Genomic DNA, 23,520 nt, shown 5'->3' with positions numbered 1-23,520 from the left:
GTTTATTTAATAATGATTCCAGGAAGCCTGTAAGTCTAATAAGAACAGATCACTGCCGTGTTCGGAGAAGAAAAAGGTCCTTTGAGGTAGAGGTCAACATCTCACTGATATATTAATATGCTTTCACCTAGCCAAAGCTTTATTGCTTGTACAGTGAACTCACATTGGAGTGATCAGCTGTTTTGTACTGCTGTGGGGCATTCCTGGATATAAATGGTTTTGTCTTGCTGCCAATTAACATCCTGAGGGCCAGCATCTCAGGACATCAGACTATTGATGTAAATCCTTCCTACTGTGAGATTAACCTTATTATTTATAACAGATGTAGAAAGTTAGGATGGGCTGATACATTTTTCTTTTGTCCAAAGACATTGATTTTTTTTCCTTGATCTGTTCTGCATTGCCCAAATGCATGAAACAGCAATTAAAGCCAGCACTGCATGAAGCTGCAGGTGAGATGGAAAAAAATGAGTGCAGGGGCATGAGAAGAGAGGAATACATCCCCCTTAATTATATAATTCCATTATACATATAAGTTCATTTTCATCATTATCATTTTATAAGACAAGTGAAATGAAACTTAGACCCAGAATCATTGATTCAATTACCTTAAGCCGGACTAAACTGTCTTATTCCAAACTGAGACACTCAATAGTCTCATCTCAGTTCTGGAAAGTTTTACCATGATGTTTCCCTAATGAGATTTTCCTGAGTGTGCATATGAAACATCACTCTGTAATGTCAGAAATGAACAGTTTGACATCTCTCCCATGTATGACCAAAATCACCAAAAGAGACCTTGTTCCATATGTTAAACAGATCCAAGTTAAAATGTATAAGCTTTCCTTTGACTAGAGATTTGGACATGATTAAAGAAATATGATTCCTCTCAGTCACTCCTGTCCAGTGAATTTCCCTATTTTAAGGAGGGTGGGAAGGAGTGGTGGTGCTGGAGAAGGTGGATTGAGGGTGGCATATTTCCAGGTGAGACACAGTTCAGTAGCAAGCTAGAGGTAATGCTGTATATGACTGGGACGTGGAACCCAGCTCTCATATTCAATGGGCTGGTGCTATACCAACATAAACAGTCCAATAGAAAAGAAAATATCCTTTTTTCAGCTGTGTTTTCAACAAAAGTAGCTCCTTTCTGTCTCTGAAGCAAGGATATCAACGTGCATCCTGATTGGATCTAGACACCTTGCCACCCAGAGAGGTAAGATTTAAGCAGTGTAACATCTTTTAATTCTCTCTGTTGTTGTTGTTGTTGTTGCTGTTTTTTAATCAGACGTCTCCTGACTTTCTGGGAGGAAAGGACTCCACTTGGAACCCGAGGCGAGCCTTTGCTCCCACTCAGAGCCTGTAGGCTTCCCAGAAAGCAGCAACCTGGTTTAGGAGCTGCAAGGTACCCCTATTTAGCAGATTTGTGTATTTGTGGAAGACAGCTCAAAGGCCTCAGCTCCTGAGGAGCCCAGGGAAATGCTGCATCCCCTAGCAGCTGCTGGTGCTGGGTCCAGTCCTTCTGAGCCTAAAGCCATAAATCCTTTCCCCCCCATCCTTCCACTTCAAGCCCTGAATTTAAGACACATGATTTCTTCTATGTTTACTGTTGACTAGCTTGTGTGGTTTGTCCTCAGTATAATTGCTCTGGGGAACATCAGGGTTGAGATACCTCACTCTGTTCACATGCTGCTTGGGAAATGTAGACGTCTATCTGAGCAAACTAGCATGTAAAAGTCCAGTTGTGAGTTTAGCACTTAATTCTGGGCACTATCAAAAACTGTGTAACTGTATTTTGGTAACTACTGTGTGTAGTAAATAAAAAAAGATTTCTCATTATTTTTTTCTAATATAGAGCCTTTCAAATATCGCTCTAACTACTCTGCCATGTACACAAGTATTTGTACAAAGCCTCAAGCCAAATTTCACATTCTGTTACTGCAGCTGTCAGTTTTCCCTCCTTTCCCAAACACTCCTATGACAGCAGGCAGCATTTGTGCTGGAGTCTCCTTGCTTTTAATAGCAGAGAGCTAATGAACTTTGACTCGAAAGGCACAATGTTAAGTGGCACCAGCCGAGTACCTGTGCTACATTTGTGGTGTGATGAATCCTTTAGAGATTTTACACAGGCTCTGACCCTTTTACACTGGCAAGAACATCTTATGCCATAAAACACTGGGAAATCCCAGCAGCTGACCAAGAATAAGATATACTGCTATTTCTCTGAAATCTTTTTGAAGCCTGACAGATATATGTGCTTAGGATGTGAGGAGACTGACATGAGAGTATTAAAGCATGCCATTGTGCAGAATTACTGAGCAAAGCTATATCCCACCTAACAACGCGGGAATGGACTCCAGCACTGTCCGCAAAACAGTTCAAGAAGAGCAGAGACATGCTGAGGCCAAACACAGGTAAAAGCTGTCACCTGTTCCTGGTCTGGATTATATGGTATCTGCTATTTCTCATGTACGCCAGACAGTTGCACTTACCCCACACATTTTTGTTTACATCCTTACTGTCTTGAAATCACCCTGTGAGGTGACTCCCCTGGGGCTGTTGATCTTGTAACACATCTCCCGAATGCAGGTCCCAGAGCTGCAGCCTGGGTAGACCTCCAAAGCCTTACTTTTACTTGCGGAAACCAGACAATGATAAACAGAAACTGCTCTCACTCCGGTGGCTCGTCCCAGAGAGAGCAGCTGCAGTGAGCAAGCACTGCAGCGCTTCCCCGAGCGAAGAGGAGGCTGAACACATGAGTGCCTTTGGCTAACGGAGGAGAGTAAAGCAATATGCCTTTTCCTCCTACTCATCTCTCTTTTCACTCAGAAATGAGTTTTAGATAAAGAAAATTGGACATGTATACAGGTTAAGTTTTCTCCTAAATTTCAAATAACAGCCTGCATTCTTATTGCAGACTGATTATAGGGGGGTGAAACAGTCTGAATTGACAATCCCACATGCATGGAAACTGAGGGGCTTTTCTGTGCTCAGAAAATGTAATACATTAGCAGCCTCTTACCAGGAAAGGAGAAATGAATGTAAGGAAGGTAAGGCCATGCCATCTATTTGCCTTCAAGAAGCAGTGGGCTAGTCTTATTCTGTATGCAGATGAAGTAAACAGTGTAATGTACAATAGGTCTCAGTGAAAGCTGAAGAATCATACACCTTACCCCTTTGCCCATGTGTAAGCCAGGATTTTGGTTTTCCTTTATTCTTTTTTTCTTTTCTTTTCTTTTTTTTTTTTTTTTTTTTTTTTTTATTCCCCAGCTACTCTCAACAGATGACTTGGCTTCTGCTTGCTGGTAAATATAAATGTAAGCGAATGAAGCATTCTCATGAAGCTCTTAGTTTATTGCTGAATACAGTGCTTTGGGGAAAAAGGCCAAATACTGATTCAAATGCATTAAATCTCATAAAATTTGTCTGAATTTCGTAAGAGTAAAGGAAAGCTGACTGTTGGTCCTAAGCTCATTTCACTAATTTTTCTGATGTTTGTGTACTATACTGTTTACAAGAATGTTGCTGAGGGAAATTACTACAGACTACATGTAGGAATTATCTTGGCAGGCAATGTAGGGATTTATTTTGTATAATTATAAGGCTGGAAAAAACAAACCATTGTCTCTGGAAAACTACTTTAATATTGTTCCTTTTTGCAAAAGATTTGTATCTGCTTGATAACAGAACATGCCCCAAAGTCCTGTGAAATAGCCATTAGGGGGATATTTAATATAATTTTGCCTAAGTCTACTGTAAAACACAGTGCTTTCTGTAAAGTGATAGGACTAAATTAAAAACATATGGAGTTCTTCATGCTATGCTTGGTCATTTTTTTGGATCCCCTCACACTGGGGCTCATCAGGGGCTGAAAATGCCATAGGCTAGTATAAGAAGTTGTAGAAGTCCTAATGTTCTTCTAATTTATGTCGGCTGCTATAGGCTGCCAGGCCAAGATCCCCAGCGTGCAATGAATCCCACTTCTGAGCTTGTTGTTATCACTGATAATACAATGCTGGTGGTATTAGGAAATGAAGGCATTTGTTAAGTCTCTGCATGTCTGAGTGTAAGCAGAATTCAGGTGTTACCTACCTTCTAAATCCAGAGCCACCACTGCTGTGTCATCCTCTAAACCTTCAATCACCTCGCACTTATATCTCCCATAATCCTCTAGCATGATATCTGTGATTACAAGAGAGGCATCATTCTCGCTGCTTTCCTTCAGAAACACTCTGCCCTGGTAGTTTCCGTAGCTCTTTCTGTGATGTCCCATTGCAACAAAGACGTCCACTTCTTTGAGGTAATCTGAGGTGAGTTTGGTCCACTTGACCCGGATTTTGTGGGTTCCTGAGCCAGCTGTTGATGTGTGTTCATGATAAAATTTACATGGCAGTGTGACATTGCCACCCCGGTGTGTGAAGACTTTAGTTTGTTCTGCTACCACAAGTAGACGGGGTCCATTTTCTTCTAGGATTTAAGGAGAAAAATAAAAACAAGGCTTAGTCTGCATCCTACTTTTTACAGAATGGACATATGACCAATGTATTAGCTATATTATACCACAGGTTTGCAGGATTAGGTCCCTGCAATCATTTTGTGCCTATGCAGCAGTAGGGTATATAAGCTAGTAGTATATAACTATTTACTTAGTTAAACACATAAAGGCTGGTAGCACACACTGAAGTGAGATTAAATAGCAAGATGCAGCTTTATTTCTCACTCTGTATATGTGGGAAAGTGGTGTGCGTATACTCCCAGAGAGAGAGAAAGGGCAAAGAGGTTCCCAGCATTGGCCACTGTGTAAGCAGAGGCCATCCTACGTAATCCATGGTCATGATGATAGAGTGGTGTTGACTGGATTAATCGGTAGGTAGACATGGGGGCTGAGACTTTTCCCTCCTTTCCCTCCCAACTGCATAGTCCGATAGCTTGTTAAGAGACCTCTTACTTTTGAGGCCTTGATTTTGCAAATCTGAGCGCACAGGACATCACAACCAGGTGTGGTATTAACTGCACATTGGGAACGTCGCTTGCATGTAACACCAGCTTCCCTGCCTCACAGTTTCCTCTACCATCCAGGTGAATATGGTCATCCATAAAAGACTCCACACAAACATTCTGTATTTCCCTGTGGGCTGTTACAGGGCTCCCCACCTCCGCAGTTGTTTTTTTTCATAATTCAGTGTTTGAATATGGATCGAGCTCAGATGGCAGCATACAAACCCCACCATGATCCAGGATACAGTGACTCATTCTCGCAAGGTAGGAAAAACGTAACTGTACAAATAGCACTATTTATATTGACATTAAAAGTGTCAGCATAATTTTAAAATGTCTCATTTTCTACTTGCGTTTTATTCTAACCTTTGACTTTGAGTTCCTCTTCTGACATAAACACATCAAAGGAGGGAAGGTCAGTTTATCAAAACTATCATATTTGCCATGACATCCTCAGACCAGTAAAATCCTGTCCTCCTTCCTGACTGGCCTCATTTTTTTTTCCCTCATCTTTTATCCCCCCAGGCCTTCAAATGTCTCATTATTTTATCTTTGAGATTTTGTTCTGACATTTCACATGAACACATATTTAAATGACCAACTCCTTTTCTCCTTCCCTTACCCCAGCTTTTCTGCTCCCTTTACTCTCTAGTAGGTCTGTGTCACTGATGTTACTCTATTAAACCGTTGTGTTTGTGATAGTCAGATAGAACAGGTGCTCACTTCTCTGGGGCTTCTTTGCTATGCTGTGTTGTCTTGGGAAAACCCTGGGAAGCACAGATTTGATGGTGGCAGTCAGCTGATGGATCCAAAAGCTAGAGTGCTTCTTTTAGCACCTCTTGCCTCTCATGCGTGGTTTGCAAAACTGATTCAGCAAACTCAGCGCTTCTGTAGATATTGCTGTTTTCTATCACTAGGAACACCGGCTAAAACTGGTAATGAATCACCAGCACTCCACTTACCAGAACAGAGCTACTGACCTTGCTGTACGTAACAAATTACCAACAAAGACTGTAATTACATGTGTGTTCAGTATGGCAATAGCTGCCTAGATATGTGATTCTCAAGTTTGAGGCTCAATAAGGCTCCCGCTGACTTCAGCAGAAGGCAAGGCAAACTTCCTCAATGGAGGGGGTTGCTGTAGAGGCCAACCTGATGTCTCTGAAGGCTAACAACAGCTTTCTGCCAGCTTCGGTGGGCTTGAATCTGGATTTAATGGACAAAAATCTAGAAATGCATGCAAAAATTTTGTCATCCAGAGAGGTCTGGATGAAGGAAGGAGAAAAGGACTGGGTCAGAGAAGCAGTGAAGATGCAGATAAGCCGATGGACAATCTTTCAGTGATGAACCCATCACACAGTATTTGATCCAACCAGCTGTCTGTTTACAGCTCTGCAAAAACACACACTGTATCTGCAGTCATGGGGAGTGGAGGGAGATGTTAAGGCTTGCAGTTTGCATATGTCTCCAGAAAGTCCCAGGCTTCTAACCATTGACTGATCTGCTAATAAATATATTCATTCCCTGTAATGGGCAGTTTATGCTTGACTTCACTATCTGTTGATGCTGGCTACACAAAGCAGCAGAAGAAGCCTCAGGCTATATAGCATTTTATGATTAAGTCACCTGCAAACATGTTCAGGAGTGGTAATTTCAAAGACAAGCTCACTGAGTTCAAATGTGCTTCTGCTTAAGAATACAAGGTAGCCCAAATTGTGCAGTTCTTTGTCAGGAAATGCCGTGTGAAGAACATTGCTATTATCTGCATGGGATAGATAGCTGGAAAGCCAGTTTCCTTGAGAATGAAGAAGTCTAACTGCTGGAAGTTATTTTACTAAGTTGAGAAACCTCCCTACTTAGTGAAAAATCATCACTGCAAAATAGATCATTTGTAGTGCCAGATAACTGTTTGTCTGCTTCACCGCCCTTCCTCAGGCTGGGACTGGGGTGCTCTGAGAGCAGCATGGCTTCTCCCCCTTGGAGGGAAGCATCTCAGGAGGGAGGTGCCCTGGGGCAGAGCAGCCCTTTTCACATGAAGCGGAGAAGGAAGACAGTCAAAGCAGCCAGAGTGGCTTGTCTGCTGCTTTCCCTGTTTCCTCCGGGGACAAAGAGGTTTCACAGACTTCTGTCTATCTTGGGAGAGGAAATATTATGCTTTTGGGTGGTTATTACCAAGAAATCTGAATCAGAGCTTAACTATGTTTTGTCTTTAATACTGGAATAGGCATGCTAATAAATATTAGGGGAAAATATTGGAGAGGGAGAAGGGAGAGTGTGACTCAGGCTGCTAACGCTAGCTCCTTCTAACAACAGCTAGTTGATGCCAGTGAAGCCTGGAGGACTGCCCGGAGCGCTGTCACCACTGAGGCTAGTGCTAGCGTCCTGGTGCTGTGGTGGGCCTCTCTCCTTGCTCTGCCCACCTGCTCTGGCCTTCTAAAGCTGCTATTATCTCCATAAATGTGAAGAACAGAGGGGATGGGAGCCTGGGAGGGGAGGGCTGGAACCAGCACAGTTCTTCCTTACCTTGTGCCTATATCCCTGGAGGTTCAAAGGGAGACATAAAACTTGAAATAACAAACACCCTTTCCCCCTCAACTTTTTTAAAGGCCAGTTCTTTTTTACAGGTAAGAGATGATGTGCCCCTCTGTAGTAAGACAGTGGAACAGCAAATAACATTGCTGATGCTCCCAGACCTGGGAGAGGGGGATGGAAGAGTCTCTGGCTTTGGAGAAAAAGCAGATATCAGACTGAGGTATGCTGTGTGGTTTGCTATTGGACTAGAAGACATGCAGAAGGGAAGAATTCGGGATTAAAAATGAGAACACTGGAGTTTGGCAAGAAGGAAGGATGTCTATACTATCCAGCAGCCAGTGAGAACCAGGGCCAAATCCACCTGCTTGCATATTTTTGGGAGCATGGCAAAATGAATGGTCTTTCAGAGGTGAACACAGAGACAGTTCAAAAAAAAAAAAAAAAAAAAAAAAAAAAAAAAAAAAAGAAAAGAAAAGAAAAGAAATCCGAGCAAACCAGAAGCCAAAACAGTGTCATTCCTTAAAAAAGCCATCAGAACTGGGGGGCTGATTCTAGACTGGGTTTGTTTGTTTGTTTTATATGTGAGGGTTGAATATACTGTGTAAAACAGTGGGAAATGTGCATGTAACTACTTTTAAGAAGTTCTGTCTGTTCTTTCTGATCTGTATTCTTAGCTTTTTTACCTTATACTTTTAGCCATGCCAGTCCATTAACAAACTCCATTCTTCTCCCCAAGGTGACAGTCAGCAACTATATATATGCTTATGTTTATTCTCTTTGGCTTACTGGTAGAGCTTTTACTATTCTGTCCATGTTCTGTGCAAAAAACACTGAATGAATTGTAAGTCATGCTCCTGTATCACAAAAGTTTGCTGCTGTGCAAATGTGTCAAGCGCTGAGATAAATCAAGTGATATTTTCATCCTTGTCCTGTTGGCAGTTACGAAATGGGTGGACAGTTCAAGTTTGGCACCTCAACCATTGGAATCGCCTCTGGGATGTCCCAGGCATGAGCACCTGGCTGTGAAGGCTGTGCCTTCACTGCCTGCTGTCCAGGACATTCATTTGGCACCCTGGGGAGACTGAGGCTGCAGCCGCCTTGCTCAGCAGCAAGTTCTGCCAACACTTTTAGCTCTTGGACCCAGCATTTCAGCTTACTGCAGTAAAATGCTTATGAGGAATGAATCTTACTTCCTTTCATACAAAAAGCAATGATCTGTTGTGAAGCAGTGATCTGATCCCAGGAGATGGGGTGGACAATGTTTATAAGGGCTTGTCAGAGTGGCTTTCTGGCTACTTCTCTCATCAGGTTTCTGACAGGCTGCTCGTTCTGAATAAAATCTTTATATCTAAAGAGCAGGATTATCTAAATGATGAGTGCAAGATGAAAAAAGTTGGAATAAGTCTTATTGTAGTGTCCAGCATATCACTCAAAGAAGACGACACTTATTTTTTCCAAGAACTACTTTCTTCAAAAGTACCATCAGAGAATTTGTAAGGTAACTGGCTGCTGAACAGCTATAAACTCTGCAAACACCAGATAATCCCTTGCTAAACAGTTGTCTGCAACAGGACTGTTCAGGAGTTTTTTTGTAGATGAGAAAGACCACGCACATGGCCCCAGAAGAGCCTCAGATAATGATCTGATGGCGAGGAATGTACTGGGCAACCTCCGGCTGTTTCTTCTGTTTGAGAATGAAGATGTCAATAGCCTGGTTACTAGCTCTGATCTGAACTCTGAGGTTAGCACTGGCTGGAAACAGCTTGCTAGGTTGGATTTTCAGCCTTTTGGGCAGCAGCGGAGTTGTTACTGTCTGAGTTCATTGGCTCATACCTGTTCCATAACAGAACCAGTCACTACCAGTAACTACTTTGCCATATTTTTTCCACTCCTGCTTCCATAGTTATCAATTCTGTCTTTTGATTCCCTTCTAAATTAGCAGCTCCCTCCTCTAGGCTAGGAAGGATCTGGGAAGAGATCGTCGGAAGGATGATGGACATCACCAGAAGCATGGAGGCACTAAGCTGTACTGGTCTCTGTAGTGACACTGACTCCTGTTTCTTCACAAGAAGCAGGAGGTATCACTGCACAAGCAGCAGGCACAAAACTGGGGCAAATGGCTTGTTGCTGATGGTGTGGCTTGCTCACAGGCTGTGGCCTTTTGTTAATCATCTTGGACAAAGGCAGTGTAACGCAGAGGTAGCGGGGCTAGCTGAAGTGGAGGTTGTTCCCATTCCAGAAGCAGTCCGAGGGCAGGGCAGCACCCAGCTCGGGAGCTGCTTTCCCACGCAGTGGCACAGCCTGCCACAGACCAGCGCTGACTTGGGAGCTTGCTCTGCGGGGCCAAATTGAACACGTGTATATCCTCTGTGGACCACCGTAAGAAGGCACAGCAGGCAGCATGCCACCAGCTTGTTTTATTTTCCACCTTTCTGCCTTGCCTGCCTGCTGTGCAATTAGCACTGCTGTTCTTGTTACCATTACTTAGTATGCACCTCCATTGACTTTAGTGTGATTCCCACTTGAAGCAGGACAGTAAATGGATTTTTGTCATGCTCTTAGAGCTCTTGGTTTAGTCTCACCTGCTGGGTTACTGGGTTTTGTTCCAAATTCTACTGCTGGACACATTCTGGATGATTAATTTTGGGGTTTTTGTTGTTGTTGTTTTGTTTCTAACTGGCTTCTGTACTCAAGAGTAATGGCAAGTCAGGTTCAGAAGGCCAGGAACATAGTGTGGGGTGGAGGGGCAGTCAGACTGTTAGCTGTGACCCTTGGCAAACAGATTTATCCACTTTATCCATCGGAACTGTCCAGAATCTTATACTTACCCTGCCACGTAGCTTGATTATTCCCATATTTTAATGACAGAATAAGGGTAACAGAGAGAATTACAGCATATGGAAAAAATGTGCATTTTTAGAAGAAAAAATTAAAGTCAGATTTTTTTTTCTCCTTGAAAGTTTTTATGGATCTTTTTTGTGAGATAAAACTCATATATTGCCTTAGATTAGTTAAATAACACTGTCTGTCATCCTACTTTAAATAAACACAGTTGTTTCTTGCTTTCCCATAGTATTATCTGGGACCTAAGTATAATCCTCATTCTAAGATACCCTTACTGTTTCTATAGAAGTGGCATGTTTTCTTATTCTGCTATGTATATTTAAGAATTCAAAAATCTGATAACAGTAATAACTTTTATCTTATAACAATAACTTCCACTAGCTTTAATATGTATGCAACTGTAGTATATTGCTATACATATATGTGTGTGTATTAATCAGAGAATCTGAAGAGATGAGCATCAGGTAGAATTACACATGCAAACACTTTTTTCCACCTGCTTCTCCTACTACTTGTTTTTTAACTACTTTATAACTAACTACTTTTTTACTTTGCTTTTGGAAAAATTCTAAAAACTTCTGTTTGTACAAACATTGGTTGTACTGCTAAGGAAAGCTATTTGTTCTTATTTGGCCCAAGCATGAATTTCATTTTGTTTATGTCATGAGAAAGAAAATATAAACATAAAAGTCCTGTGTTTCCACCTCCAATCTGTCAGGAAAAAAAAAAATTTCTATGCATTGTTTTTAAGTTTTAGCATACAACTGGCAATAGAGATACTAATAAATATTAATTAAGAAGTTCAGCTAGACAGTTCCAAACAGCAGTACTGTTAAAAATAGCTGCTTTATCAATGGCAGGGGAGAAATCTCTTTCTCTCCAACACAGATGTGACAAGATTGAGGTAAAACACTTTTTCTCTGATCCCACCTAATTATGCTGAGTAATACCTTGGGGAAATTGCTAAAGGGGCCCTATTAACTTAAGTTTTTGTTTCACAGAGACCTAACTGTGCATAAAACCTGTAGGGAAATAATGAAACTTCAGACCTTCTAAACTACTCCCCTTTACCCTAAATAAGAGAGGAGCACTCTGAAGCATTTTACATTCTGGAAGCATAACCGCACTTTGAGAAGTGAGTCTGACAATTTTGTTGTGCAGTTCTGTGCCTCTTGCTAACACGTTGGTCAGATTAAATGCAGCACCCCAAAAGAGGAAACAGAAGATGAAAAGGATGGAAATCATGACACTGCTTCTGTACTGCTGCACAGAAGGAGCTCTTCACTGGTTGGATAGTATGGCGCAAAGACCATTTGACAAGACCAAAACATCACATAGAACCAGTGGGGACCTTTTTTAATTATTGAATTATTTTTCAGTGCTGCACATCTGGAATTAGTTTCATGCATGAAGTGAAGGCAAAAGAATAATTTAAACTAATGTTTATCATGAATCCTTTTTTTTCTGAAATATTTCAGTCTCTAATAATCTTTTGCAACCAGAATATATCGGTATCCATCATTTATCCATCATGCAGTCCTGAACACCTTTAATGAAGCCAATGTGCCAACAGAAGGTGAGGTTGTGCTTTGCCTGCATTCCCATTATGTGCTGTGAATATAGACAATTTCTGAAGAAGAAAACAAGTTTTACTGATGTAAAAGCAGCAGCTCAGCAATGAGAAGAGACTGTAAAATGGATTATGAGATAATTTAAAGTGTCCTGAATGGCAACAAAAGTAGTGAGAAATTTTAGGGGAAAAAATAAATGCAAGAAAATGGAAAGAAATAACAGGTAACATCATGGAATGTGGGAAAAAGTAGAAAGGTGGAGCAAATGAAGAAAGACAAAAGGAAAGAGGCAAAGCATGAGCCTTGGGAACATCAGAATTAGTATGAGGTCAAGTTAGAGTACATCTACTCTAATATGTTTTTAGCAAATCAAGAAAGTGTAGGCAGTTTCATTCTTCCTACTGGTTCTGTCTTGTTTTGAAGAGAGGTGGATGGTGCGTAAAACTCATCATCATGCAGAGCAATGTAGGCAGAAATTTCATCCATTTTTGTTATGGATTAATGGATTTAACTTCCTTTTTTTCTGAAAGAACAACATTAGGAAGTTTTCTGCTCAGTCCACGTTGTAATATTTCTGGATATATATAAATATATTGGCATAGAAGGTTCTTGAGAGGCTAGAAGGGTGTGTCTTGTATCTGAAAGGTAAAGAAAAACTACATAAAAAATTCACTGATATTCAAGGAAAAGCTAAAGTTTGATTCTCCTCAAACCAAACTTTGTGTTCTCTTCACTGGCCTTTATTGCTGCATTTCTAAATCTTGGACAAATTGGAGGCATATGTTAAAGACTCCTAGACACCCTCAAGAAATTAAAATGGCAGTTACTGTGATAGCTGAGTCAACTTTGTTTATTTTGCAGAACGGCAACCTACAAAAGAATCTTTTTATCTCTGAAAGATGCTCTGGCTCTTTGAATTATGAGGGGAAGACCCAGAAACTACAATTTACACTGACAGTAGGATCAGGGATATGCGTACAGACTGAAAAAACAGAAAGGTATGAAAGCTTTGTGAGAAACAAGACTGTAAGATGGGAGTCTCAGGCTAGAGAGGATCCTAAAGACAATCTCAGCTTGGACTGGTCTGGGCTACTGGTGCTGCCATATTCCTACTAGGAATGGACCAACAGAGACTACCCAGGTAGCATGCTTTGAGGACATTTTGGGAGATGTTCAAAGAATGGGAAACATTCGACCTGGGGTTTGTCCTATGAGCGAACACTCCCTAATACACTGATTGCTAGTCCTCTGTGACTGAGACTGGCATTTCCAATAAAAAAAACTCTAAGTGAAGAAATTAGAGGAAAGATTTAGGAGAAGATATCTATGCCTAGTGTGATGATAAAGAAGAGGTATTCAGAAAAGCTGAAAGATAACATGGTTTTAAGAGAGTGGACAGCTGACAGATAGAGTTCTGTTTTAATAAAAGCAATGATCTGCCAATATAGTCAGAGAACAATAAAATCAATGAAATGCTGTTTGTTCTGTTTAGCAAATGTTGAGTCTGGGAGAGACAGCAGAAGCGTGTATACTAGTGGAAGGCAGCAAAATGGGGGAATTAGATCTTCTGGTTCCTGACACAGAACTGCCAAGGGAGACAGAAACACACTGAAACAGCAGTCAGGGCTGGAATATAGCATTAATAGGTGGTTGCTCTTCAGAAAAGTTGGATAAAAAACAAAGGTGAGAGCTAGACATCAGTGCTACAATAGGTTGTGAAAAAATAAGAAATGCTGGCAAGGATAAAACAGGATGAGGATCAAAAGCATGTCAGGAAGGACTTACTGTAGTAGTCAGAGAAGTCTTTTAAATGGGCACAGGTTCATTTCAGAGTGTGCAGTCAATATACAGATAAAGGTGAAGAACAATACAGAAATCACCCAAGCAATTAATGTTTTCTTTTCTGTTTTTAATAACGTTGGTTTTGATAGTGTGAAGGTAAGTGGTGTGATGTAAATGAGTGCACTGATATGGAATGAAAACATAAAGGTGAAAGCTGAATTCAGAAAATATAGTGTGTTTGAATGAAAAGGGTCGAAAAACAGGCTCAAATACTAACATTACTGACACTTAGTCCAGCAAACCTGACAGGAGAGATATTAGCTGATCTGTCACATTGAGAATGGTACCATAAATTTCTTGACAAAAGTAAAATTATATATATATATATGTAAGAAAAGTAATTTAGCCATTAACAAACTGATTAGTCTGACCTCAACAGCAATGAAGATTCAGAACAACTTTTGAAGAAAAATTACTGAAGGAGAGAAATAATTAGATAGAGTAGGTCACTAGAAAGTGGGATGAATGCCGTAGATGCTTACAAAAGTGTGTCAGATTAATTGATAGCAACTATATGAAAAAATGGATAATAAGGACAGGGAAATGTGAGGTACTGATCTTCTTGGAGCTCAGGGAAGCAACTGATATTGGAAACATGGGAAATTAGATAGGATGGAGAACATAGGTGTTTGGTTAAGTGGTAAGGACTAGATACAGGGGAGACCGCAATTGCTTGGCCTGAAACATAAGTGATTGACCTAGAGAAAGGCCAGCAGACTTTCTCCAGTATCAGTGTTGAGACTGACATTCTTTGATATTTCCATTAACTTAACCTTAAAACATAAATGGGAATACTGAATGATTAAATTTTTGCATGTCATTAAGCATCATTGATATGGGGAGAATATATATTTAGAATATCTGGAGACAGAAGTAGAGTAAAAAGTGTGCTATCATCCAACACAGAAGCAAGATCTAGTATGAAGAATTCTGCTCTAAATCTTGTACTTTTTAATTGCAAGTGAGAGTGAAGGAGAATGACAACTGAATGTTGTCTGTCACAGTAGATTATTGATCGGCACTGCAGAGTGGCCAGGGAGAGGGCAGATCTGAATCCAAGGTCTAATAAGCAAAGTATTGCTAGCTGAAAAGCAGAACTATTAATGTCAGCCTAAGATCTTATCTCGACTCAATTCTGGCTGATCATGTTCAAGAAGTACCAATTCAAACAAGAACAAGTGTATGGATGAACTACTAAATCATGAGGCAACTGGAGGTTGTACTGTTAGAGAAGAATTTGAAATGATAGCTGTGAGGAGATACAAAGTTGTCTCATTACTGTTTTAAAGTAAACATCTAAGAAGCAAAAGAGTTGTTTGAAGCCAAGGAATAATATTAGGACAAGCACAAAGCCATAAAATGGCCATAAATATATATGTAGAATTAGAAGTGTTTCTTAAGTCAGAAGAATAGGGGCTAGAACTACCTTTCAGTAATAAGATTTGAAATCCAGCTTGTATAAAAAGGAAAGTCATTCTATGGGAGATTACGTGATGTGTGAAAGGGGACAGAAGACAGCTGAATTCATTGCCCCAGGAGATCCCTTTCAATTCTCTGTAGTTGAATACACTAGCGTTCTCTGCACCTTTTGTCATTCCAAAATATTCCCAAGCTTACAGCACATTGGGGGGGGGGGGGGTTGCTACCTTCCTTAATATAATGTAAAATACTTTTTGTATGGATCTATAACACACATGTTCCACAGACTCCCCTGATTTCCAGCTCTTTTTCAGGTGTAGCCCTTGTTTACGTGTTTATGCCTCACTGGGCAGAATGCAATCTCAAGCCTGATATGAATCCACAGTGTGAAGAGGAATGTACAAAATTAATAATAAAGATAGCAAGGTCTGAACCATTTTATTCTTTTTGATTTGTGGTCTGTGTATTTCAGAGCCTGAATCAGCTGATCTTCAAAACTCATGGTAGAGATCAATTTTAAGCACTATCCAGCTTTCCTTCAAGGAATAAACTCTTGAGGTTCAGAGTTGAGGTGTTATGGATAGAAGGAATGACCCATCTTGCAACTTTTATCAGTTTTGAACTATCTAGCAGTACAGTCACTTACAGACTGCACTGTACATACACTGAAAGACTAATGATAAGTGAACTGTATAACTTGAAAAGAAACTGCTGATTAGGCAAGTTTAAGATATACAGATTAAAAAAAATTAATTTTGATTTGATTTAATTATATGCACTAAATTCCTCTTCCAAAAGATAAACAAAATTCAGAGTTAAGAAACAGCCTTATACTGAGAAAAGACAAACTATACATTCATTAGATGCAGGTGTCAGCTTTGAAATTTACTCTGGGGAATGAACTTTCATCATTTCACAGAAGTGACATGTCTTCATTTTGATATACACATTTGTTTGACCTTCATACTGTGAGTTTCCTTAGAATGAAACCAGCTACCTCGTATTCTTTATTTGACCTTGAAAATCTGAGTGTCTGTTTAAACAGGTGCAGAGCACCTTTAACTTCTGTGACTTTCCTGGGACGGTTAAGTGCTTGGGCTGTCTTAGTATCCTGCCTTGACTCTATAATTCACAATTATAAGGAAGCTCAAACAACACAGTTTGCCAGCTGTTGAGAGAAAGGAATCAAACTTTAAAGACAGACAGAAAGAGGGAAAAATAATGGTGTGCTGCTTAATTTTGCAGTATTAATTTTAACCAGCCTCAGTAAACATATAACTGAAGGCAGGAAAATCTCTGTTAGTTCTGCCTCTCCTTACTGCATAAATCCTCTGTTTTTTCTTATACAGAATGACCCTCAACGACTGAGGCTGAGACTGAGAAAACAGCTGCATTGTACTGCAGACTCCAACCCTGCTACAGCTATAAGCTGTAGGACTCAGACGAACCAAACAGGATTATGCAAAAGGGCAGTATTATCCTTAGTGTGAATAAAGGTATGAGGACAGATACATTTCTTTTGGGGTAAGCTACTTTTTTTTTCCCTCATGTTTAAATTGCCCAGTTTAAACAGATCTTAGATGTACTGGAGTTCAATAATAATCAGCATTTTTTTCTATGATATGAAGATTTATATATGACTGTCTTCTTAAAACAAATATATTCCACAAAAAACTAAAGGTATTTCAATCCATTGCAGTTGATTGTTACTTTAGGATGCATGCTTTTTTCTTTATCTTAAGACAAGCTGTCCTTTACTCACTAATCTCTGCAAGGTTGTGCCTAAGTGCTGTTAGACAACATAACTTTCATGTTTTTACATTTCTTAGAGATAATAATAATGCAACAGAACCAGAAAACAAAGGGTTCAGTCACCAGCAATAGTATTAAAAAATAGTGCAGCAGAATAAAACTTAAGGATCATTAAGCACATAATTTTGTCTCTCTCAGCAGTCTGAAGATACTGGTATTTTCTCATGGATATAGCTGTATTTCCTTACCTTGAATGTGAATAATTCCTTCATGCTCCAGACTTGAGTTGTTAGGGTGAGGTTCAGCCCAGCAGATAGAAATCAGCACCAGAAAAAGTAGACTCCTCATCTTTACAGTCAAAAGAATCTTCTTCACTGTGAAGGCATCAGATACAAAGAGGCTTGTGAAATTTTGGAAACCTTTGCAATGTTGCACTGCACAAAGTGTTACAGCTAGCGATCTTGTAATGGATCTACAAGGTATTTAACCCACTCAGCTGGAAAAGTTACAATAGCTAGTAATTTTTTAGACATGAAGACTGGACCTTTTTATCATAGACTTTCATTAAATGAAACTGGGAATCAATATTTAACTCTGTCTATGCAGAAATACAACATGAAAGAATAAAAGCACACACACAAATATGCACAAACCAAACTGCTTGCAAGACACACATATGTGTAAGCAATACTGGTGCTTCAAAAAACTGTTCTAGTGTACTTTTGCTTTTCCAAAGGTACTGTAAATCTGGTCTGTTAATACAGTTAAAATGAGCTAAAGCTATCACTATGTCTATATTTACTGTATGATGCAATCTTCTGATGATAGATTTCTAGGATTAAAACAATCTTTGCATACGTTTTGACATTTTAATAAAGACTGCAAGTTAACTTAGCAGTCAGGGTGGTAAGTTTGCTTGATCTAAGCAGTAAAGATGACAAAACATTTCTCAGGCTGATTAGAAAGGTCTATTTTATTTCAGATCCACTTACCATTTTAAAGGATGCCTAAGTATACAGTGAAATGTTGGAAACCATGCACAAAGTAGGTTAGAGTTGTATATGCTACCACTGCAGTTGCCCTGATTGATTTTTCATTCATTTCTACCTAGAATGCTGACGCACTAACTTAGCGTGCCAGGTAGGGTCTCTGCAGTCAGCAGAGCTGAGCGCTGCAGGGAAAATCTCTGCCAGCCTCTGAGTAGTAATTAGGCAAATGTAGACCTGAAATAGACAAGAAGGCATAAAATACAAGCACTTGAAGTCTGATGTGTGTTTTATAGCAATCATTTTTATAAATGGCTGTTATTTCCCAACTTTGCCTTTCAAGAGAGTGATTTTTTCCCCCAGTCTTCAGATAGTGTCAGAATTGTTAGTGTGGTTTCTTTCTAATGCACAGAGAAGTTTATACTCCTCTTTTGCCTCTAACAGAGCTAGAGCTATCAAAATTGCAGAGTACTCTTGGTCAGAACCTGCTTCTGGATCTGAGCTTTGCAAACAACCTCTATCCCTACAAAGACTCAGACCTCTGCTTGTTTCAAATCAAGATCCAAATATTGTAATGTGAACCCGCCTCTATTATGGGCTACAAGGCACAAATGCTAATGCCTTTTTTTTCGTAGCAGAACATGCAAGTTACTTGCCTGCCCTTCCATTTCTTCAAAAGAGCTTGGGTGAGAGTCCGAAGTCAATTCAGCATCCCTTATTGTGGAGTATCTAGAGGTAGGATAAGTGATGGCTGCATGCTATTTTCCAGGTGGTCCACACTCAGTAACCCAAGGCTCTCCAGCCACTCCCTCTTTCCTGAAAAGCTTGGCAGCCTGATGACCTCCATTTCACAGAACAAGGACAGATGTGGCTCCTCCTGGAGCACATCAGCCTGAGTCTGCAGGGACTGGAAGGGGCATGCAAGTGCAGCAAGGTGTTCCTCTTTCCTTGCTGGACTGCCAGCCCACTGGCTGGAGACAGAGCAGAGTGCCCATGTGTTGGGATGCACATCCCACACTAGGCAGCTGATACATTTTGTCTAAGACTGAAAAATGCTCCAGTTTTTCTTTCTCTCTTTCTCTCTTTCTCTCTTTCTCTCTTTCTCTCTTTCTCTCTTTCTTTCCTTTGGCTAAGGACTAAAAACTGATTTTGATTTTTTTTTTTTTTTGGTGAGGGAGAGTGTTATCCATTTAAAAATAGCTTGATTCACAGAGCAGTTTCGATTTTGAAGCAGATCGTGCGATGTTTACATGAAGATCCTTCTGTTTTCATTCCAGTCTCCATCTTTGAGCCCACACTGGCTCCAAAAGGCCCTGAGCACCATAAAGGTGCTGCTGTTCTGCAGTGAACCAGGCTGTGCCAAATTGACACAAGCTGGGAAGGAAGAAGGCCAGCAGGGGCTATAATGCCTGCTCCGAGGGTGCCTTAGCTGCTTATTAACATTTTGACTATACCCTCCTCCTGTAAGCCTGCTCTTTTTGGTGGTGTTAGTGAGAACCATCCCCAAAACCAGCTAACAGGTAGTACTGCCCTTTTTGGGGACAGAATCTCCTGCTTCCCTAAACTGTGTGTGCAGGGTCTGGGAATCCACCATGGAATGAGAAAGATTTATTTTCTGGTTGCACAGATGGAGATCTCTGCATCTGCCCACTTTTCCTTATCAAGGTCACCTTTGTGTAATGAGGAAAAGCCCTCCACTTATCCAGAGCTTCCCTGGGGCAATGATCATCAGAACACGCAATTTCAAAATTAGCCTGTTGAACTGAAGGAGCAGTACACACTTTTTGAGATATTTCAGTTGACTTGCACATACAGGCAACTGTTACTCTGTGTTGGAGTGAAAGCATCATACAAGTAAGGTAAGAGGCAGACAAATTACTGACTGATGTGGGACTCAGGAAATACGTTCTTTCTTCCGTCCTCCCTTCCTTTCCCAACCTCCTGGATGCAGCTGAACAAATTACTATGTCGCATGCCACAAATATGGTACAAAATCAACCTTAGAGTTTGATCTGTAGATTGACAGGGTTTTTGGAGGGAAATAGCAGAAATGGCGATGCTTTAGCTTTGGTAATAGACAAGGTGACTGTGGCTGGGCTATTTGGTTTTCCTCAGTTGTTAAGGGTGGAAAGGACAGCCTGGTGTTCACTGTGTGTGCAGGAGCACACACACACACACAGTTAGTGTGTGTGTGCCCGGCTGTGGTTTCTTTGGGTCCAGTAAAGCTCATCTCCACCACTAATTTTTTTTTGTTGTTTTTTTTGTCTTTGAAATGCCTCAGATATTGCACAAAACTAGCAAGAATTTCAAAGCTATTTAATGGGGAGCAAACTCCCAGCTCGCCTCATACAAAATTTATCCATCAGATACCCATGCTTAATTCATCAAGCCTTTTATATTTGTGGTTGATCAACTGAGAGTGAAGTTTTAGCTGGGCAAAAGTGTGCTGTTCGGGGATAATTCAACCCTCCATTCAAGTCTGAGCAGCCTTAAGGCTGCTCCATTTCTTTGCCATCTTCAGTGGCGGTGGAGAAAATGAGGCTCTCCAAAGTCACGTCTATTCTGACCTTGTACCAGTCTCCTCCAGGAATTCCCCAGGATGGGAGCTGGGGCGTAAAGCCAGAGCCAATGTAAAGCAACTTTACAAGGCCAAGAATCTGACCCTTGCTATTTTGTAGGTTATCCAAAAATCAATTAGCCAGAGGAATTTACATCCTCTACTCTAGCCAAAGAAAAAGAAGTCAGACTCCATTTCTGCAGCAGCCTAGGAAGACCTCAAGGGAGAAAATGATAGGTGTGGATGTTTTCATATTAAAATTAATAAAATTTTGGCTGGGAGTCAATGAATTTTCAGGAAAAAAATGGTAATGGTTAGTCATACTCAAGAAATCTGCACTGGTTTCAATTACTGCAGTTTATACAATCTGCTGCCTCCCTAGACAGGGATACAAAGAAGCCAAATATTAATTTTTAAAGAGAGATCTTAAGGCTCAGGGAAGTGATCATAGGGACTATGCATTAAGCTTTGAATTTCTCTAGAACTGTTCATTCTTAGATTTGCTAGAAGTAAATTTCGTGTATAACAAATGATGATTAATATCAGAATTTCAAATTGCATCTAAAAGACTATAAAATACTATTTGTATTTTAATACAATATTCAGAGAATTAACAAAATGCCTTCAGTAAATTCAACTACATATGTAAGATACAATTTTCTGAAGAATTCAGAGTACTGAAAAATGCAAATGAGGTTACATATCAATCTTTGTTTTTACTGCAGCAACACTTATTATTTATTACTATGGCTACCTTCTAGCTACAGAGCACAAGAGCAGCCACACTGTGTGAGGTCGAAAGACCATCTAGCTCAACATTTTCTCTCTGACAGTGGTTAAAAGTCTAGGGAAGGCCTATGTTTACAGGAGTTAATTTTTATCTTAAGAATGGTGATATCCTGCATCGGATGCTTGCTTCCCATAGATGCAAGAGCTATGGAAACCTGAGCTCACAATGCTCAAGAGCTTATGGTGATGCAATCATCATCTTGTATGATCCAGCTGCTGCCGCTGTCACTCTGATAAGACGGTGCTCGAATGGGCCATAAGCTCGTGACTAACTCACACAGAGAACTGGCTGCTTTTGTGGAAATATCCATCCTGTTCACAGAATCACAGAATGGTTGAGGTTGGAAGGGTTCTCTGGAGATCATCTAGTCCAACCCCCCCCTGCTCAAACAGGATCACCTAGAGCACATTGCCCAGGATCCTGTCCAGACAGCTTTTGAATATCTCCAGGGAAGGAGACTCCACAACCTCTCTGGGCAACCTGTTCCAGTGCTCTGTTACCCTCACAGTAAAGAAATTTTTCCTTATGTTCAGATAGAACGTCCCGTGTTTCCGCTTTTGCCCACTGCCTCTTGTCCTGTTGCTGGGCACCACTGAAAAGAGTCTGGCCCCATCCTCTTTACATCATCCCTTCAGATACTTATACACATTGATAAGATCTGCCCCGCGCCCCTCAGCCTTCTCTTCTCCAGGCTAGAGAGTCCTAGCTCTCTCAGCCTTTCCTGAAAGGAGAGATCCTGCCGTCCCTTCATCATCTGAGCAGCCCTTTGCTGGACTCCCTCCAGTAGCTCCATGTCTCTCTTGTATTGGGAAGTCCGGAACTGGACACAGTACTCCAGATGCAGCCTCACCAGGGCTGAGTAGTGGGGGAGGATCACCTCCCTTGACCTGCTGGCAATGCTCTTCCTAATGCAACTCAGGACACTACTGGCCGCGTTGGCCACAAGGGCACGTTGCTGGCTCATGGTCAGCTTGTTCACCAGGACTCCCAGGTCCTTCTCCGCAGAGCTGCTTTCCAGCAGGTCAGCCCCCAGCCTGTACAGGTGCATGGGGTTATTCTTCCTAGGTGCAGGACTCTGCACTTCTCTTTGTTGAACTTCATGAGGTTCCCCTCTGCCCATCTCTCCAGCCTGTTGAGGTCCCTCTGAATGGCAGCACAGCCCTCTGGTATATCAGCTACACCTCCCGGTTTTGTATCATCAGCCAACTTGCTGAGGGTACGCTCTGTCCCTGTTTTAGATCTTGAGACTGAGACTCCCCCACAAACACCCATATATCCATAAAAAAACCCAAAGAAAAGGATATTGCAACAATATACTACACCATCTTTTCACATGTGTAATTTCATGATGCAAAGAAGGTTTAGGAGAAGAGGAAGCTAAAAGGAGATACCTGCAGAAGAAAGGTACCAGTGCAGAAGGACTGAGAGAAAACTGAACTCCTGGGGCAGACACATGTGACTTCTTTATAAAGGATTCTGTTGTGCTTTTCCCTGTTTTTAACTGTGAAGACCAGCAAGTAAGAGCAGTAATTAATGTTATCTAAAACAGATGATAAAATCAGTCTGAATAATTTAGGGTTGAAAAGCCCCCAAAATCTGTGGACTATTCACATCTGGACTCCTTACAAGAGGAGATTCAGTGTCCTGCTTGTGATTAGCATTTCTTATGGCTGGCTCGAGACAGCTTCCCACTCAGCACGTGCAAGCAACACTTAGGAAGCAACTGCTCATCTCTCTATTGACTGTACGGGGAGTAAAAGTATTCTGACTCATCCTGGTAGCACCGACACACTCATTTTAGATGTTTTGGTGCCAAAAGTGGGCATCTAAATTAGGCAATATGAAAGTATGCTTTTCCCTTGAAGGGCACCTAGCTTCTTGAAAGGGTAAGTATTCACAGTCACTTTCAAAGCTCTTTCTATCCTGCAAAGATAATGGTACAACACTCAGTTCCAGCTACAGACTTCAGACCTCAACTGGAAAAAAATCAGAAAATGCACTTCCTGCTCTGATATGCCCTCACACCATCTAGTCTAGATTCTACTTTTCACTTATTTTGCTGAGAAGAAAAGTTATTCCAGGTGAAAAAAAAATCAAAATCAAAAACAAAAACAAAAAACCCAGGCTGATTAAGGTTTAGACAGATTCAGCAGACTGCTCCCCACATTAAAGTGTTCTCTCAAAGGAAATTTTGCTGATGCCATGGCAAAGGGAAAGAATAACTGATGGCGT

General features: G+C 40.8%; 1 protein-coding gene across 9 annotated transcripts in view; it reads right to left on the bottom strand.

Annotated features, from left to right (window-relative positions):
• LOC112983665 (hyaluronan and proteoglycan link protein 1) overlaps positions 1 to 23,520 on the bottom strand; it is a 69,168-nt gene that overhangs the window by 18,716 nt on the left and 26,932 nt on the right. For 7 of the 9 annotated variants that reach the window (XM_026100928.2, XM_026100926.2, XM_026100927.2 and 4 more), the window contains 2 exons: positions 17,204 to 17,329; positions 4,090 to 4,464 (listed from right to left, as the gene is read on the bottom strand). In XM_026100928.2, coding sequence (XP_025956713.1) covers positions 4,090 to 4,464; positions 17,204 to 17,329 — 501 coding nt within the window. Of the gene's footprint in view, positions 1 to 4,089; positions 4,465 to 17,203; positions 17,330 to 17,947; positions 18,226 to 23,520 lie in introns of those variants that run through there. The other 2 variants (XM_064501046.1, XM_026100924.2) reach the window with 2 other exon arrangements.

This window comes from Dromaius novaehollandiae, chromosome W (genome assembly GCF_036370855.1).
Source record: "Dromaius novaehollandiae isolate bDroNov1 chromosome W, bDroNov1.hap1, whole genome shotgun sequence".
In the NCBI taxonomy this organism is placed as follows: Eukaryota; Metazoa; Chordata; class Aves; order Casuariiformes; family Dromaiidae; genus Dromaius; species Dromaius novaehollandiae.
The sequence above is the reverse complement of the archived record's forward strand: the minus strand, read 5'-3'. Positions and strand labels throughout refer to the sequence as shown.